Here is a 12,818-nt window from a genome sequence, read left to right as displayed (position 1 = left end):
TTTATAATGCAAGAACGCAGGATCTCTGCTCCCAGCAAGACAATCTAGTCTTAATTAGAGAATTCATAAAATATGCATACTGTTGATATTGCTTATGGAAGTGCTTCTTCTATGTTTGCTTGTTGTTTTGTTTACTCGACTAAATAAAAACAACTATTATGATGTCTAAAAACGGAACAAACCGATTATTTATTTATAATTTCAAATCTGCCGTTTTTCTACCCTTCTCTTATTTGTTAGTCTTCATGGAAATTGCTGTTGATGTATGTCCACTGCCGGAGTTATCGTTTTAAATGTTGAATACTTCTTTCTTCCCTTAACCAAAAAGATTTTCCTAGTTGAATTTACTATGCAAATCCAGCTGCCTTGCGGGCCTTTTCGATGGCTTTCGCATCGGGTTTCATTTCGGGTTTCCAATTATATTTCTCCATTTTTTTTAGCATTTGATTTGAGCGAGGATCTTCCGGGCGCCACACAGTGTAGTACAGCCGATAGGTAAAGGGACGTTTTCTCTCTTCATTGCGGACATTGTAGGCAGCGTACGGAAACACTGAAATTTGAAAGTAAAAAATAGGTATTATATAGAGCGTGCTAGGTGGTTATCAAGCATCCATCGATTATGCATTAAAAAAAATTATCAACCCAACTCACTCTTTTTTAGCACATAATCAAGCAAGAAACGACGTACAGATAATACATCTCTTTTACAGTTTTCCATATACGAAATTGCGTGCTTACTACTATTATATGCTAAACTTCGTAGCGCATTTAAGTAATAACGGTTTGACATAAATTTAATCCACAGACAGACTAGTCATGAGTAGCATTCTAAAAAAGTTAAACATTTTATATCTTTAACACTCAAAACAAAACATTTTATCGATTACTAATGCTTTCAAATGAAACACTATTTTTCTTATTTAGTATGTTTGATTTTTTTTCACTAAGTTACACAATTTCCCTACATCGTACGAATTTTAAAAAATAAAACAGAACATAAATTTACTATATATGTTATGCCTATGTAATGACTCACTTAAAGTGCAGAGTAGGGTCGTGCCGATGAGGTCTGGAAATTTGTTAACTGCTTCTTTCAGAAAGGCTACGGCTGGAATTTAAACACGAAATTAAGAAAGGCTGTCTTTAGAAGGGTCTCGAATTATAAATTGCGACATAAATTGCGATATTTTATTTTCATATCGATCCAAAAATAGCCCACAAATGAACCCTGCGTCTTCCTTAAAAAATTCTTAAATTACTACGCAAATCTCTTACCATTATAGCTTCTAATGGTACCACTGGTACCACAAGTAGTACAACTGACCATACCTACTAGCGGCAGGCTGAGCATTAAAATTCTTAGTTATCTGCGACTCGAGTGGAGAGTAAAGAAAGCACTCTGAATAAAAGTGAACAAAAAATGTACTTTTACTGATGAACACAAAACTCGTGTTCGCTTGCCTAAAAACACATCGTCAAGTTATTTAAGTTTCAAATATATGGTTCGATAACTTACAAAACACTTTGTTGGTCGCCATCCTTTCTCTCCACCTTATACGGCACTCTAATTAAGCAGCACCTTTTCACGACCTACGACAGTAATATTTTGCGGATGAATGGTAAACAAAACTCAAAGGGTGCGGAAAGTAGAAATACCATTTGCCTCTCTATTAGAGTACGTAAATCCACTTGTATTGATATACTTTCAATAAGTGTGCATGCACGTAATTTAAAGGTTTGCAATTCGAAACGATTCTCTAAATTTTCTTAGAGAAAGTTTTTAGTGAAAGGCGTTTTCCGAAATCTAAAACGACGGAAAATGGGAACCATGTAATACTGCAACAGCTGTGTTCTGTCAACAGTACAGCAAACGACTATCTTCAAGGTTCAACAATACAGAAATTTAAGCAGTTTTTTAGAATTCTTAAGAAAATACTTGAAGGAACCGTGGATTTGTGAACTGATTATATACGGAGGTTTGTGACAATGAATTCATTTAGGAGTCGGCGAGGTACATCAAACGACTTGAGCACTAAACCACCAATTCGTATCTTGTTTCCACCAAAAACTTCAAAAAATAACAACAGCGAGGGTTAGTCTTTATCTTATATTCGGTTACTAGTCTCGCAAGACTTTATAAGGTTGATTTAAGTCATTTCAACTTGCCAATGCGCCAAAGTGACGTTGATTTTCTATAACTGCACGTAATAAAAGCATGACGAATCACTTTCTTTTTAATGTTAAGGTTGATTTGGTATAAAAGTTTTGTTGCAGCCAACTAAAAGATGATCTTTCTCTAGCTGAAACCGTGTAGCCTTTAAATATTCTTGTCAACTTGAATTTTTTTTTAACTCCAGTCGCTTTTACCCCTATGAAATTATGACTGTCATCTCTTCAGCCGATATGGAGTTCATGTACACGGTCAATTGAAACCAATAAGCTTGTTTTTCAAATTTGCAGATGTTGTTCCGTCGTCGAGGTAAATAAAACCAGCTAAATTAGGAAACAAAAAGTATAAATGATACCAGTCATACTATAGCATTCATTGCTATTCAATGGGGGAGGGATTTCCACTTCTTTTGTTAAATAGCTATTCGGAGCTTCATTAACTTCTACATTGTCGCGAGATATTAGACTTGCTCTCTCTAGACTTGTAAAGAGTTAACGTAGATCTTTCGACGACCCTTTAATTTTCAGTAGCTGCTTCATAAAAAGGTGTTTCACGCGTAAGGCTACGGTGTATTGTCCATATTACCTTCTTTCCACTTATTGCAGGAGAAGATTCTAAAGAAGATGAAGCTCTTCGCAGGATTATGCTTGATTATAACGTTCGACAGGTACTTACTGCTATGGAAAAAAGTAAGTTCGGGTAAAAGTTGGCGTGCCGTTGGCATATGGCACAGTCACGTTATTTTTATGGGGTCGAAAAGTCACATGCAGGTTTTTAATTTGAGTTTTATTAGCATACGATTGTCTAAAGTGTACGAAATTTTATGCCTATAAAACTATGTGGTTAGTTGTGACTGACAATCCTGTTTAAGGAGCTACTAGAGGCTTTCACGATGTTCTAGTTTATGAAATAATGACCTCTGTTTTGAAGGCAGTGAGAAATACCACGAATACATATTGTTCGTGTGATATACTACGACACATTTTTGGTATGGCTTTCAAGTATATATTCAGTTAGTACGTATCGGAATAACACGTACTTGTATAAATGTTCGGCAATCATTTACCAGGCCAACACAAACAACGCATGGAATACCTACTAAAACAATGCGAAAGCTCGAGGCAGGAAACTCGCAATATCGACTACGACAAATGACGTTTTACGACATCATTTAAAAATAAACTACTGCGAATATGGATCGAACTTATTATTTATGCTGTAAATAGAATTTCAATAAATACGTGTAAAAATAAATGCTAATGAAAGTTGTAAGAAAATTTATTTCTATTGAATTTCTGTCATATTAGTGTGCTCTTCTTGACGCCGTAGAGCAACTCATAGGTCATACGCTCAAATCAATAACAAGATGTTAAAGGCAGTATAGACGCGACAAGACGCTTCTATCATCTCTATTCCGATACTGCAAATGCTCATATATTCTACTCGCCTCGTCATCTACAAGACGTAGGAAAGTTACGTTGTTCTAGATTGTAGCCGTTTAGCCAATCTACATTTTTGTGGTTTTTCTTTCCTTCAGCCTGCGGTATAATCTTGTGCTGTGGAACGTTGTTTGTTGTAATTCTGCTACGTAAAGTACGCTGGGGTCAAGCTTGCTCAATAGATGATTAGGCTTGTACGTTTAGTCCTCTAGTCATCAAGCGTGGCTTTAGACGGGTGATTTCCAGCTCGAAACAAGGTGTATCCGTCTGCGCTTTTCTTGAACCTAGACTAACCTACTAAATGTCCCTAAATCTAATACAGGCAAATGCGTGGTCCCCACTGCGTCCTTACGAGAACATAAATTTGTTGAAGAAAGCTTTTTGCAAATTTGTTGAAGAAAGCTTTTTGCAAATTTGTTGAAGAAAGCTTTTTGCGACACGCCAGTACAAAGCCACTTCTCTCCTAAGCAGAAAGCAGGCTCAGATTAGTCCGCGACGCCGCTACGTGGACACCGGTCTTAACAATACAGGTATATCATACACTGGGCGTGACTCACAGAATAACTTAGAGCTTGAATGGAGAATAGGAACGCTCGTATCAAAAGCGTGTTTAAAGGGCATGTGTAGGAGGCTACATGAGATATAATTATAAATACCTCATATATGGTGTTCGCACGCAGGAATAACGTTTTTGTGAAATTAAAAGTGTCAACAAAGCAAAACGTCTAGAGTTCTCGATGCGCCGCCGATAGGGCAGAAACAATGTTTATTAGATAATCTTGCATAATGAACGTCTATGGCTCAGACTTGTATTATGAGTACACTGAGCTGACACTCACACGGCTCTGAGTTTTTTGGCGACACATGAGCTGTCTAATTCCTCAGAAATAGGCTAATTTGGGTGTACTAGCATTTAGGCGGGTTTATTTTTAAAGAATATTTCAGTAGGGTCGCATCAGCCCCCTTCTACCATATAAAAATACCTCTTTAATACTATTAAATAAATATACCTCTTTAATACTATTAAACAAAATTGAATAGTATATAAACTGTAATTGAAGAATACAGGATAGGTGGCCTAGTGAAAGAGGACAACGAAAGACACAAAATAAAACTTCAGATTGAATAATCAACCGGATTCAGTAGAGTTAAAGGTTATCGCTTAGGAAAAACGATGTGACTTGGTCTCCGTTTTTTCGTGTTGTTGATACGTAACTGAATCTGTTTAAAGGCCAAAGTTATGACACCAATCAGAGCCCAGCATTCAGAGTTTATGTTCAGTACTTCGAAGTTATTTAGGTGCTACATGTTTTGATTTGATGCTAGACGAAGTTATTAATAGCTAATATACACCTTTATGCAAAATCCAAACTGATATATTGTAGTTAGATTTTATGTGATACATTCCCGTATCACGTCGTCTTCTAATAACCAGCTGCAATGCTCTACGTCTAGCTAACAATCGTTTACTAAATTAAAATAATAACAATTTCATATGTTGGATATCTCATCTTTCGAATAGGATATCGTGCATTGCTGCAGCTTGATTAATGCTACTTTTTATTTTGCTAATATTAATGTAACCACGTAAGCACGTGGGTCAACCAAGTTGGTTTGGCAACTTTTTGATGGCAGTGTCATTGGCAACGGATCGCTGGGCTCAGAAACGAAAGGGCTGCACACGAATAACTGAAATAGGATTGTTTCTGTGACATACATGATTGTCGTCTTGGTCCTAATAGGTCGAAGCGAGTTTCCACGCGCTGTAACGTTTGTGGAATTTTTTCGATTGTATGGAGAAGTGGCCTCATTCATTATCAGTTCGGCAATGCGTCAAATTTTCATTTGGTCAATAATTGTCGACACTAACCCTTTATTGTCAGTCGTTAAACGACTTCACCGTCTTTGGTTCAGTTTTCTTGTACGGCATTTAATACAACTATGAATAGTTTTCGAGTGGACTAGTGACTGACGGACTTGTTTTAAGTCCGTAGTGCGATTGCACCGTAGTATATTTTAAGGACTTCTATATATATACATTCTGTTTGAGGAAATTGTACCTGAAGCTATGTGATGAGTGGATTTACGTGTGGATGTGACCTTTGTACATCGGCTGAATAAAATGGGTGTAGATTTTGAGCCGAAACTGTGGTGGTTCGCATACACGCTTTGCATACGTATGCGTGTTGCGGATTCGAGCAGTAGGGAGCGACGCAATAAAGGTTAGTAAAAAATATGTTAAGCTGCACTCAATGCACCGAACCTTTATATCCAATTTGAAAATCGAAACTTGATCTGACATTTTTTAGTTTACTAATTATTTAATTAAAAATTGTCACACTATCTGTTAGAATTGAAAATAGGGGTTATTATATCGCAGTATGCATCTTGAACGACTAGTCGAAGTCAATTGTTGTCTATTAGGTTGTTACAAACGAATCCGGCGTAGTTTGAAATTGAATAGCGTTTGAAGTACGCGCCGCTAGCAGACGAAATGTCTCAGTCTTATAGAAACTTGTGAGTGAGAACCGGTCGAGTTTTGGACTAACAGAAATGAAATCAAAAATCAACGCTCAGTATTCAAGTTCCTGTACCTTGAAAGCCATAGCGCTCCGGAAATTCATCAAGGATTGATGATGGCATTAGGCAAGCAGGTCTTAAACGAGAGCACAGTACGTGAATGGTGCAAACGTTTTGGATCGGAAACTGAAGTGTTAGAGACCAGCAAAAAAGTGTGGATCCGAGGGACAAGAACACATCGCTGCAACGAAAAGGATTTTTATGAAAGCTTGGAGCTAGAACGTATTGTAGAATTACAACCAAAATACTGCGAACGCAAGTACTAAAAACAGTACAGTAAGTAAAAATAAATACTTATGAAATGACTTTAGACCAATTGAAAATGCGTATGGTGTATTCCACATATAATCTGCTATTTTAACAAAAATTCGTCTATCTTTCCTGAAAAAACTCCGTGGCAATCGAAAACACGCAGCCTGGGTATTTGACGATAAGATCAAAACTAACTGACATGTCTCAATTGTTTTCTGGATTGAGCAGAAGAATGTCCAATGTTAGCTCCAATTCGCTAATTCCAATCTCCTGATCCAAATCCATGTGATTACACAGAAGGCTTTGCAGGCTTTAAAAGTGACAATTAATAAGCAAGCCTATCCCACTTTTGATTTACTTACTTTACTTTTGATTTAAAACAGCATACATAACAAATAACTGCCTTTAGATATTTTTATTATTTAAGCATATAAATAAGTGTAATATTCAATATTTTTTGCGTACTAGCAAAGTATCCTTCAGAATTTACCTTTCCAGGTAACTTCTTACCTCAATTACATAATCTCAACATGACGTAATATATATAAAAATCGACGTACATGGCCACGTCATGCACACATGGACATTTAATCAAGACAAGCTGGGTTTAAAGTTGTTCCTTCAACAATCCGGTTCGTTCTAGATCCGGATACGTCTCGTGTAATTTAACCTAGAGTTTTTTTAGATGCTGGTATTACGTTTTTAACGAAACTTTCATGATATTCGGACAAATGAGATAGTCACGGAAAATAAACTTCTGTCATTTTTTCACTTGAAGCAGATGCCTTTTATTGGTTGTTTAAATATGTGTTGCGATGAAGTTATTCAATTGAATTATATCAGAGTTCCAATTTTTGCAGTAGAGGTGCAGAATAAGATTTAGAGCTGGTGGAACGCTGACCTTTTTCTTCACCAGAAACTAACTGCTATTCGTGATTTACATGATTGTCTGTCCTGTTTATTACGCATCAGACCTTACGTCATCCATTTAATTTAGGTAGGATTTAGTGGTTATAGTTCCTTCGTTTATCATCAGCATCATTCGTCACTTTGAGAATAAACGACAACCGGGACAACAAGAGATTTTCTCGAAAATGAAATCTAAAGTCTCTCATATTATTACGTTGATGTTATGAAGCGCTTTTTTGCATGTATTTGCAATAATCTACCAAAATGCAAACTTAGAAGATTTTGGCTTACATATTAATTAGTTATACATTGTATTGTTAATACTACATAACTTAATATCCAGTCTGTACAGTACAGTTTCTTAAGGTGTTTCGTTGTTACTACGCAAATAATAAATTACGAAATACGAAATAGCCTACTATATATCTACTATACGCAAAACAGATTCAGTCTTGTGCAGGCTTCCAAGTTATTACGCAAAACATCTAGCTGAGCGCCGTAGTTCAACTTTCTATCTAACAATCTATTTAAATTTAGATGTTTTCTATAGATCGACGCACACTGTGCGACTGATAGTCTGTTTCACAGCTAACCATTACTGTTTTCGTTAAACTTCGCACTCGACAGATGGAAGTAAACCAGCTAAAACCTTATGATCTGCCCTCTGTTCAGTTTTCATGTTATCGCATTTAATGTTATCTACCATTTGTTTGCTGTTTGTAGGCACGCGCCATCTCCCCGAGCATTAAGTCATTGCAACGGTCTGTTTCTGATTAACTTTGCTAACTGAAAGCTACTTTATCGATTCGACTCTGTGTTGTTTTGCGTTGGCTTTTTTAATAGCGCTAAGCTACAAGAGTGTGATTATTTTAAGGGGGACCGCGAGACGATGTTTCATTCACTTGAAGTTAGGAGCAACAGCACTTTTGTAATTTAACGGAATCTGCTTGGCTGTGTTTTTCTCGTTATAAAGGCTGTTAGGGAGTTTGAAATAGAGGATGTTATCTGATTACAGATTTCCCTGCAACATATTCTAGTCGTTAAAGAAATTTAGCTTTGAAATTACAGCAGCATCTTGATAAAAACAAGCCTCAGTATGCTTTTAACTATATTAGACAGCTAATATTTTGAATGACATTATAGTGCAGTGACCAGTATCGCATGTTTTATTCAATGTGGAGTTGCAGGCGAATCTTTTCTAACTTGTAGTAACCGACAATGCGGTTTTACCGAAGAGAGGACTTCAGCAGGGCTTGAAGTCTAATTACACATTGCTATCACGCTCATCAATGTATTTATTGTCAACAGTAGCACGAACAACGTCACCGATATATGATAGCACTTTACAGGATGTATGAATGATCTGACTGATGAGCTTCTGAATGAAAGCAAATCTGCGTGAGTGGGGCAGAAACGTAGCCGTTATAAGTATAAACAAGGCATCTTTATGTTCCACTCTCCCTTAGACAAGGGAAGGTAATTTGGGTGAGGGAAAGTATGGCGACTATCCAGTTGGGCGCCCACGAATCAAAGCGACGCAGAGTCGTAGAACGTATTGCCCGGTGTGATTAAAACAAGTATCCTTTGAATTAAGCTACGGCAACGCTATGAGTGAAGCTGAATTCAACCAGGTATGTGAATTGTGTGCTTCGGACAGCGAGCAACCCGCCACTCTATTGATTTGTCTTTATAATGAAATAGTATTGTCTCAATAAGACATATTGGCCCGTGTTTACTGCATCTGTTAGAATTGTCAATGATCGTGCGGTGAGGATTCTGGGCAGGATTATGGTCATGTTTGTAGTTCGTCAAAACAAAAGTTAAAGAGAACAAGCGTATATTTTGAGACCATTTTGAAGGGAATTTTTAGGAAGAACACACTCGAAAGACACTTTGCACTTGGTGCTTTTGATAATTATGCGATGTCGCTGAGGTCACCACGTCGGCCACTTTATTTTTTGCACTAATGCAGGTAACAGCGATTGTTCGCATTTAAAAAATGTAAGATGATTTGTTAAGTTAACGGATCAAGGATAGAAACGTTCTTCTTTGCTATAGTGATAGGGGGCGTGCTTGACGAATTCGTTGACAAACTGGCAAGTTCTGACGGTGCTAAATCTGTATGGATATGGAATGTTCGAAACGTTTTAATGGCACTTGCCACATGTTACTGTTTGATAGAGCTAATGCCATCAAAGGCAATGAAAACCTTTGCGTTCAGTTAACGGATGTCAGTAGTAGCATTGAAGTTCTTCCAATAGTAGAATTTTACGACATCTGTTCGTCCGCTAAATGGCACAGTTGTTGCTTTGTGGTGTACGTTCGATTAACTAGAATTTGTTCTGTGCAGTGGGCGAATAATCATTAAACGAAACGCCCTCCCTATTAATTTCACGTAAACCAATGCTACTTGTACTTCATTGGTAGAGAGTTATGGGATTATGAGGAAGAAATGCTTTGCCCCTATAAAGTCAGTGTTCAACCGCCGGTGTTTAAAGTCCCTCTCTTTCTTTCAATAGCCGCCTTCTCTCGAGCAACCCTTGGCCGCCCCTTAGGCTATTCATCGTTTTTTCTTTGAAAATTTCAAATTAAGTCGGATAGTAGCAAATTATAAGTTTTTTTTTTTACAATTAATATATATATATATATATGTATATATATATTATAATTTGAAATTTTCCTTGCATAATAGTTTTTAAAGGCAGGATGTTTTTTTCAGTCTGGACTCCTCGATCTCTAAATGATAAGTAATGAATATGGCTATTTATAGAATCAACCTAGTCTTGAATTAATCGAAAACTCATAGATGAGTTTATGATGATATGTACCTCTTTCAGCAAAAACCGCAAATAGAGTAATACACTAATAGTCACTTGGCGTGTACAGAAGTGCAGCAGCATCGATAGCCCGACACAACCGAAACCATCAACTATTCGTAGTAACGCTAGCAACATTGCGCATTTGTATCGTACTGCAAATCAGCCAGTCGCAAACAGTCGTTTATATATATATATATATATATAAAATTTCTATCTGTAGTTATGCTTAAAAGAGAAGACACTGATTATTTGAATACTATGGCAGACTTAGGCATATATTTCTCTGCGTAAGTTTTGATTAGTATCACGGAGTACTAACATGGCCCGCTTGTAGGCAACATTAACGAGATGTTATTGAACCTGCATTGTCCTCAGTATAGCACCTTAACTCTTCATATAAAAAGCATTACCCAACCCATAATTGATAAGCAAGCACACGAGATAGCAGAAGTACGGCTCACAATAGTCGCTGATGTGCATTTATTGATTTAATATATCATAGACTAAAGCATGCTTTATTTCAATACGTTCATTTTTTTGACAGGCTGCCGAGGAGGTTAAGCAACTACCTGCAAAGCCATCCACTAACGATTTGCTCGAGCTGTACGCGCTGTTCAAACAGGCTACAATTGGCGATTGCAATATGGCATGTCCGGGTGTATTCGACCTTAAAGGCAAGGCGAAGTGGCAGACGTGGAACTCGAAGAAAGGTCTGTTGAATTACTACGTCGTATATAATTAGTGGCGAGTGATGTGAATGTATTTGGATTACGTCGAGGCGAATCCAGCGATACTGCACAAAGTGTGCGACAAACGTCCGAAAGGAAGTTTCCGAGTTTTCTTACTAAATAGGAAACGCAATTTTTTTTAATTCCTGTGGGATTAAGTTATTATGCGGTGTATTATCCGATACTGCCTACGATCTTTTTTCATCTGTCAACCAATCTTTCCGCCAGTTTTAAATTTTAAAATTCGTTCAGCCAGTTTTGTACGGCCTGTTTTGTCATGGAGCGCGGTGTCCTGATCTGGTATGTTGGGTCCCTTCTTTTGAAAGGTTGAATACACTTGATATAACTGTATTGTCAATTGTGTGATTTATAGGAAGCAATTTGCAGTGAGTCAAACTTCTACAATCCTACCAAACTTACTTTTCTTCAAACCAAGGCCCTGTTGGATTCTTCGCCCTGGATGCTTTTCTGGAGCCACCTATTCCGATTTCTGATTCATGTTGACCTACAAACACTGCTTCTTATTACCGTTGATAACTCTGTGAGAACATAGGTTATTGTGGCTGCGTGATGGTCGATACCGGGTAAGATGTTGAGATGCAACGTTAAGCTGAAACTCTTTGTTGGATTCAGAGCGTGCATGAGGTACCTATGCCCTAGGTTTCTGTAGAAGCCTAGAAGACTTGAGGTAACTAATGACGGTCGCATGGCTGCAGCACATCTTCTCGGCTAATCTTCGAATAGTTTGTTGTCATTTTACTTAATTAGTGCGTTCAGATAGTCGTCATCAAACGCAAACTATCGGCCAACCAGAATCGTTTTGTAGGTCTCAGATACGCTTTTTAAACCAGGCAAACCTCGCTCAAGCAGCCCTTTTTAAGGACAGTATCACAAGGCAAATGCTCTGAACTGTTTCGGTATCTTTCTGGTCTTGTCGAGGTGCATAGAACAGAAGAGGTCAAAAATACATTATTTTCCATCTGGGGTATCTATGTTCAATTTTTACGAGTTGAAATTTATTTCATAGCACAACATCGCTATACAGAGAACACTTTCGATTGCATATTGAAAGTAACAACAAGTGAGGGAAGTCGGAAAGAAGGAAACGTTTTTAAAAACTTGCTTTCCAACCTAGTATTTTTTGAAATTGTTCTTTTGTTTTTTGTTTGTTTGTGTTGTTTGAAAGCAATTGTCATTAACTGTAGAAATTCAATTGTTTTAATAGGATCTTACATTTTTTAGTGGATAAGGACGGATGAGACAAATTTTTCGACTTGGTAATATTTTAAATGGCCTTGCTATCGGCATAGAAAATACTATTAACTATTCGCCCTCATACCTCGTTATTTTCCGAAGAAAGTGTTCATTTTTTCCTATGCGTAGTTATTAGGCTTCCGTAGAGTATGCTTGTGAAATTTCTATGCGATATCTACTAAACAGGTTTTTATTAATTTTTTTTGCGACTTTACCAGGTCTTAGCCAAGAGGACGCTCGCAAGCAGTATATCGCCAAAGTCGCTGCTCTAAAGGGTTAATTTTCGTGGTCAGCTATCAGTGTCATCCTAGTTGACTAAAGTTTGACGAATCATGAACTTTTCCTTAAAAACGCTATAAAAAATCTATAGATTTATATAATATAGACCCGTATTTTTTTTAAATAAACAATAACGTACACTCATTAACAAAGCGAAATTACTAAAAAATAAATAGAAACTTCATAGCGTTTAACTATTGTGTTTATTTAACATTGTTGGAAACGTAAGTCTTTGGTGGAGAGTTATTTTTCCATTACGATTTCCTGTAGATTTGTCATAATAAAAATATGATCCAAGTGTTGTTTAAATGTGATAAGTAGGAATACTTACTGATTGAGGAGATATTGAAATTTAGCAACAGTAAATGCATTTGCCGCATAAAATAAG

At 37.0% G+C, this 12,818-nt stretch overlaps 2 protein-coding genes and 1 long non-coding RNA gene across 7 annotated transcripts; 2 read left to right on the top strand and 1 right to left on the bottom strand.

The window, feature by feature from the left end:
- Positions 1-156: 156 nt before the first annotated feature.
- Positions 157-1,643, bottom strand: LOC111267760 (uncharacterized). Of its 2 annotated transcripts, none has more exons than XM_022846243.2 (3): positions 1,517-1,643; positions 1,037-1,108; positions 157-550 (listed from the first exon to the last, which is right to left on the bottom strand). In XM_022846243.2, the coding sequence occupies exons 1-3, from the start codon at positions 1,536-1,538 to the stop codon at positions 348-350; spliced, it is 297 nt and encodes a 98-aa protein (XP_022701978.1). In that variant the 5' UTR covers positions 1,539-1,643; the 3' UTR covers positions 157-347. The 2 variants fall into 2 exon arrangements, with proteins under 2 accessions (XP_022701978.1, XP_022701977.1); XM_022846242.1 differs by lacking the exon at positions 1,517-1,643 and adding an exon at positions 1,276-1,489.
- Positions 1,644-1,821: 178 nt separating this feature from the next.
- On the top strand, positions 1,822-3,451 carry LOC147752495 (uncharacterized). 2 transcript variants are annotated; one of them, XR_015313940.1, is made up of 4 exons: positions 1,822-2,092; positions 2,461-2,479; positions 2,776-2,859; positions 3,240-3,451. It is a non-coding gene; the product is annotated as an uncharacterized LOC147752495 (long non-coding RNA). The 2 variants fall into 2 exon arrangements; XR_015313939.1 differs by lacking the exon at positions 2,461-2,479 and having other exon boundaries at positions 1,825-2,092.
- A 5,370-nt stretch (positions 3,452-8,821) lies between these two features.
- On the top strand, positions 8,822-12,624 carry LOC111267755 (acyl-CoA-binding domain-containing protein 7). Of its 3 annotated transcripts, none has more exons than XR_015313938.1 (4): positions 8,822-8,981; positions 10,714-10,879; positions 11,271-11,481; positions 12,370-12,624. XR_015313938.1 is itself a non-coding variant. In XM_086971435.1 (4 exons), exons 1-4 carry the CDS (start codon positions 8,958-8,960, stop codon positions 12,374-12,376), a joined length of 210 nt encoding a protein of 69 aa, XP_086827561.1. In that variant the 5' UTR covers positions 8,822-8,957; the 3' UTR covers positions 12,377-12,624. The 3 variants fall into 3 exon arrangements, 2 of the variants coding, with proteins under 2 accessions (XP_086827561.1, XP_022701965.1); XM_086971435.1 differs by having other exon boundaries at positions 11,271-11,283; XM_022846230.2 differs by lacking the exon at positions 11,271-11,481.
- Positions 12,625-12,818: the final 194 nt, after the last annotated feature.

Source organism: Varroa jacobsoni, unplaced genomic scaffold (assembly GCF_002532875.2).
Source record: "Varroa jacobsoni isolate VJ856 unplaced genomic scaffold, vjacob_1.0 scaffold_1217, whole genome shotgun sequence".
Lineage (NCBI taxonomy): Eukaryota > Metazoa > Arthropoda > Arachnida > Mesostigmata > Varroidae > Varroa > Varroa jacobsoni.
This window is presented reverse-complemented; position numbering and strand designations above follow the sequence as displayed.